Genomic DNA, 5,874 nt, shown 5'->3' with positions numbered 1-5,874 from the left:
AACACAAACACACATAGACTTCCTGGGATGTAAATTATTTTTGAGGTTTGAGATCTCCTTTTACAGAATTTAGTATATAACAGATTTAAAAACCAAACTTCTTGACCTCCCAATATTAAATAACTAAATGTGCAAAAGAACCACCATTAAATAGCACATAAAAAGCTATACATTTTCTATGAAACAATATGTGCACAGATTTTCAAAGCTGTGAAAATGCAATAAAGAGCACAACACATTTTGGTCACTTTATTAAATGACATTAAATAGTTTAAGTTTCAACTACTAAACAGCACTTTGAATGGTGAAAACACAGATAGTATTATTGTCATACTTGAATGCTTTTCTTTAAAAACACAATTCCAGTCCTTATATATATTACAAAACAGCCTTAAAGGAAGAAGTGACATCTTTTCTACAGTACTTAAGATACTCAATACGGAACTGAAAAGCAGTCTAACAGAAACAAAGGCAAGTCTTCACAGCTGTATGATTTCAGCAGCCAAAGCTGGATGATGGACTGAAACATTACTATACAACTGGGACAAAACATATACAATATCACAATACTAAGCAAAAACGCTTTACACCCAAAGAAATAAAACAGGTTACAAAATGTGGAGAATTTAGCAGGCAAAACTGTATTACAAGCAACATTTTAAATCATTTTTTTAAGCCATTGCAACTATTTAAAACATCTAAAACAAATATAAAAATGAGCCTTTTAGTATCTTATTGATGTTATTTTGTCTTTAAATATTTGTTAAAGCTTGATGTTATACTCAAAGTACATATTATGTAGCTAAAATGTCAAGTGAAGAAGAGTATGCAAAGTGGTCCAAGTTTTATCTCAAACTCTCTTATTTCCAATTCATTCTTCTATGTATTATCCTTTAAGTCATAGTTTCATTCATGATGAAAAAGGTTTAGAAGGTTGCCTAAAATTTTAACACCTATGTCTTTGAGCAAGCAATCAGATCATGATGAAAGTTCACAGGTCTAGTAAATCAGGTTTAAAAAGTATTCTGGACTTGTAGAAATACCAACTGATAACAGCTGGCCAAAGTATACTGTCTTCAAATATTTATCTCATAAATCTTGTCTCTTTCATTTCTTCTAAAGTAAAAACACCCCCCCACACACACCAATTAAATGAACTTGATTATATGGCTGGCATAATATCCAAATACATGGAATTTGTTAGTGATAACTCACCACGGGAAGGTGGAGGGTGGATCCACCAAACCTCAAAATTCTATATGACAAACTTAGTACTCTTGGATGTTTACCACTAGTTTTTCATGATCAAAGTGGAAATCTCTTAATCATCCTAACAATTAAAAACAGTTTTAGCTAATGTTAAACTCATTCCTCATTCTAATCCAGTGATACCTAGAGCAAATCCTCCACCCAGCTTTCTCTTTTTTGGAATTCGTTGGCTATTTCCACTACATGTTACATCACCACCTCAAAAATAGTTTCGCCATGTTGAGTTGACTCTCATAGTCTAACAATCTTTTTCTTTAAGAAACTCAAGCAACCAAATTGTACATGAATAAGCTTATATCATTTTTACAGGCCTGGATTAAGAAAAATGACAATGTAATGACTTTCTAGTAAAACCTCATAAAAGGGCATTAGAGATTAATTAATTTTGATCAGAAAATTGCCTCACAGATCTAAACTAAAAAAAAAAATCGAGCTTTGAAACATAATTTATGTAAGAAAATGTAGTTGGGAAAAAAAGAACATACTGATGAGAGAAAAGAAGAAGAGCATAGAAGCCAGTGAACCTTATCTTTAGGAGGAATTATTTCACAATACTGACAGTACTGGGAATTGTTTTAAAGCACATTCCTCATGTGAACATAAAGTCAGCAATGGTTCTGCCATTTTGATGTTGTTTATAAAACAGGGTGTGAAGCTAACAACCACAACATCATCCTTAACCTCCTAAAATGCTAGAACTTGATTTTGTTAGTCCACATCCCACTGCCAGCAACAGGATGAAGCACTAGCACTGACACCAAGCAGTTAAGAGATGTGCTTTATATTAGTGCCAGGAGAGAGAAAATTCTTGTGTGGAAGATAATCCACAACCCTGAAATTTTACCAGTAATTATTTCAGCACGTATAACTGAAAATAAAAAATGGCAGAAAGACTACAGAAGAAAAAGGAATTCTCTTCTTAAGCTGTACTTAAGGCTGTTTATACAATGCTAAGATAACTGCAAGACTCCTCCAAGTTTTAGAGCAGTAGTATTTAAGAATATTGCACACAATTCTGTGTCAAAGATAACCCTTAGTTTCTAATTTTCAGTCACAGACATGATAAAGTAGGAGCCTAGTTTCAGACTTCAGTCAAAAGAACATTAAAACCATTTCAATCACTTTCATCAAGAAATGGATTAATACAAAAGTATTTCATAACTTGAGGAATCAACTCTAAGAACTCAGCTGTGTGTTTTTATATGTAAATAATGAATATATAAATCTGTATTCTTTCATAAATTCATTAATTTATGACAATTTTATGGTCGCTAAAAGCAGGCATAAAAATTTAGAGAGGAAATCTGTGGAGTTGTTACTGTTATGGAAGGACTTGTTTTCACTGAAAACAATTTGAAAGATCTTCTGTACTCAGTGTGTGTAAGAAGATTCTAGGCAACATCACTGACAAATGTCAGGAAGAAATGGTATGCCCTATTAAAAAAATTTAAAACTAATATGGAAGATTGCCATTTAAGGGGAACAAACTATTTATACAGTTGAGTTCTGTTAAGTCATTGATTCCTAAAAAAATAAAAGATCTTTCTATGATTTTAGCAATCTTTTAATCTTTTAGTGCAAAATCACATTGATTTCCCTTGGGAAGGTCCTGGATTTTTGCTTCTCATTGGGGGTGGTGCACGCTGTAATGGTGGTGGCTGCATACCACCAGCCACTGACTGATACATTCCTCTCATATCAATCTGCTGGTAGTTAGAAGGATTCATGATTAAATTTGGAGGCTTTGGCATCATGAGGTGACCCAGTGTTGCTTGTTGATAAGTCATTTGCTGCTGTTGCTGCTGATTGTACTGCTGCTGGAGCCTTCGGTTCATAAGTATTCGCTGAACACAGCTGATTAACTAAAGAGAGAAAAGAGAGCTGTTACAAGTGCATGACCTGTCTCAAAGAGGCAGTATCAAGTTTTGAGTTAAAATCAATTTGTTAAGGGGGTACCATACCAAAAGGGAAACACATTATTGTTATCACCATTACTAATTTGATGGCATTCACAGGACCATTACTGTAGAAACTGGTTAGTAACACCATTTAGGGCTAAATTCTCTTAATGACTTGACTATTGTAGTGCAAGCAGCTTTAGGTTAGTTGCCATAGTAACCCATCCTGCACTGTGATTAGTCTCAAGTATTAGTTACAGCACCTTTTTGTCAAGTCTCCTTTCTTTGTCATTCTTTTGAATATTTCACCTGATGACAGACAAACAGTTTTAGTGACAAACACCCAAGGGAAAAGGCACTTGCAGTGGGAATAATTCCTACTTGGAATGGCTCAAATTTCCTAAGATAATTTAAAACCACATAATTCTACAGTGCTTTCTAAGTAAAATTCATGCCACAGAAATTGATTCCCTGGTGTCAAGAGTTGAAATTTCCCAGTGCAAGGCAGATGGCTGGCAAAGACCATGCTAGGAAAGATGATCAAGGATCCTGGAATATCCTAGTCTTTTAAAGAATTACATAATTTAGTAGGAACCTGTGTCATGTATCATTTATAGCTCCACTTTTTATCTCAAATTAAATATATTAAAAAGTATACATATTTGTGGAAGTTGTTTTAAAATAGTAAATGTGGTAAAAGGTCTGGCAAAAATTCCTTTTTAGATGTCCAGAATATACAAAAATAAAATTATATGGAAGAGAGTCTATGTAAACTTCAAGGAGACCCATTTGGGAAGTTGTTGCTCCTTTGCAACAAAAGACATTACCTTTATTTGACATTACTAGGTTTTTGGATAAAGTTTCTCTGGGAATAACCAATGACCATCCATCCGTCCATATGAGGGAATGGTTATTGACACAGATGTCACACAAACCGATTATTATAAATTCAAGAAAATTAAACATAACCTAGAGATAGTCCAAATTCTTACCATCTGTTGTTTTGTCAATACGTCATTGTAGATTGCTTCTCTTCGTTTAACATCAAGCTCCTGGCTGGCTTGTCTACTTAATGCTAACGCCTGTACCTGGGCCTCTGAGAGATTCATGTTTTCCTTCCACTAAAAGAAAAGTTTCTATTTACTCCTTATTGCAGTAGAATTGAGAAAAAATAATTAAGGTACTTAAAGATACTGAGGATTTTTAAAGATTTTTTTTCCTTTTCCTTTACTCTTTTCTAAAGAAGACAATGATGTAAAAGCAGGGTACTAAGTTGTCCACTATTGTACAAGGGTTACCTATGTCTGGAATAAAACTATTTGGATTTAATTCATGCAACTGGTAATTAAAGTACATTTATATAAACAATGCACACATTTCTATGATTAACTGATTTCCAAATTCTTAGATTTTACATTTCTCTTTTGTGCCAACATCCAGGTAAAACTGAATAATATATAGCTTGGCACTATTATCCAATTTATTAGTATTTTACTGTTGCAAATCAAGTTATAAGGATTACACTCTTTTCCCCATGGAATTAGTGAATCAAACAACAATTAAAAATTAAAACAAATGGAGAGGGGAGAACACAAACTGCAAGTTGGAATAAACAATTGCCAATTAACTTACTACAGCTGAAATTATATCTTCAAGAGGCTGAATCCTCACTGCTGTCACACTGTTTGTTGCTTCCACAACTTTTTCTCTTCCCTGATTAATGAGGTCCTAGAAGAATGCAAGAAATAACTTTATAAGGGCATGTAAAAGACAGCATAGTTTTAAAGTATAGGGATCCTTTCTCTTGCCAACTTATAGCACTTGGTCTTAAAACTCTTTAAATAATTGAAAAGAACAGCAAAATTCAGCATCAATAAAATGGAGTAAAACTCATCAGTGAGGGTCTTGTTAGGAAGATAAAAGTTTGGGTTCTATTGCACCAATGTTTTAATAATTTAAATGACTCCATAAGCATATTTTAAAAAGAAAACCACAGATTAAATTATTAAATTATTGGTATATTAAAACCTAGTCCTTCTTACTTAAATCATAACTGATTCTAGTTTTCAATTACTTATTTCATAATACTGCGCATTATCGTATACTTAATGTTGCATCTACACTGCATTAGAATATAAATCAATGTATTTATCCTGTTTATTCAAAATATTTTATAACTGAAGAAAGTGCTATTTCCCTAGCCAGTCAGCTGCCCTATTGTTCCTTAATTAAAATTATTCAAACTACATTAATACAAGGCCTGATTCCCTTGTGCTCTGAACAAACCACATTTTATTATACTATGCTGGTTCAAAAAGGTCAACAAATAAAAGAAAACTTTCTTGGTCTATTCAGAGGTAATCTTTTGGAGAATGTGATATTCCAGCATAGGGAACCTTCAACAACAGGGCATTTGAAATTGCCTTTAATTCAAGTTAAACTACTTTTGTACTTCACAACATACCTCCAGCTGTTGATTACTCATTGCTGACAGGGCTCCCAAATTGAAAGGAATATAAGGAGTTTGAGAGTTGAAATTGACAGGGGGTAAATTGGTCCCAGTTGGTATGTTGAAACGCATGGTCAGTCCCTAAAAACAAAAAATTATGCACTTTCCACATTGTGATTTAAAACTTGAAATTCTACATCACCTACTGGTTTAGAAAAAAATCCACATTCTCAGATCTAGGAAATTATTAACACTCTT

General features: G+C 33.3%; 1 protein-coding gene across 1 annotated transcript in view; it reads right to left on the bottom strand.

Moving 5' to 3' along the window:
- Positions 1-2,358: 2,358 nt before the first annotated feature.
- Positions 2,359-5,874, bottom strand: part of ATRX (ATRX chromatin remodeler) — a 247,014-nt gene continuing 243,498 nt past the window's right edge. Inside the window, exons 32-35 of the mRNA XM_007447355.1 lie at positions 5,632-5,757; positions 4,800-4,895; positions 4,160-4,288; positions 2,359-3,131 (exon numbers count right to left, since the gene is read on the bottom strand). Coding sequence (XP_007447417.1) covers positions 2,853-3,131; positions 4,160-4,288; positions 4,800-4,895; positions 5,632-5,757 — 630 coding nt within the window. The 3' untranslated portion in view covers positions 2,359-2,852. The remainder of the gene's footprint in view (positions 3,132-4,159; positions 4,289-4,799; positions 4,896-5,631; positions 5,758-5,874) is intronic.

This window comes from Lipotes vexillifer, unplaced genomic scaffold (genome assembly GCF_000442215.2).
Source record: "Lipotes vexillifer unplaced genomic scaffold, Lipotes_vexillifer_v1.1 scaffold945, whole genome shotgun sequence".
In the NCBI taxonomy this organism is placed as follows: Eukaryota; Metazoa; Chordata; class Mammalia; order Artiodactyla; family Lipotidae; genus Lipotes; species Lipotes vexillifer.
Note: the sequence above shows the minus strand (reverse complement) of the source record. Positions and strands in the feature narration are given on the sequence as shown.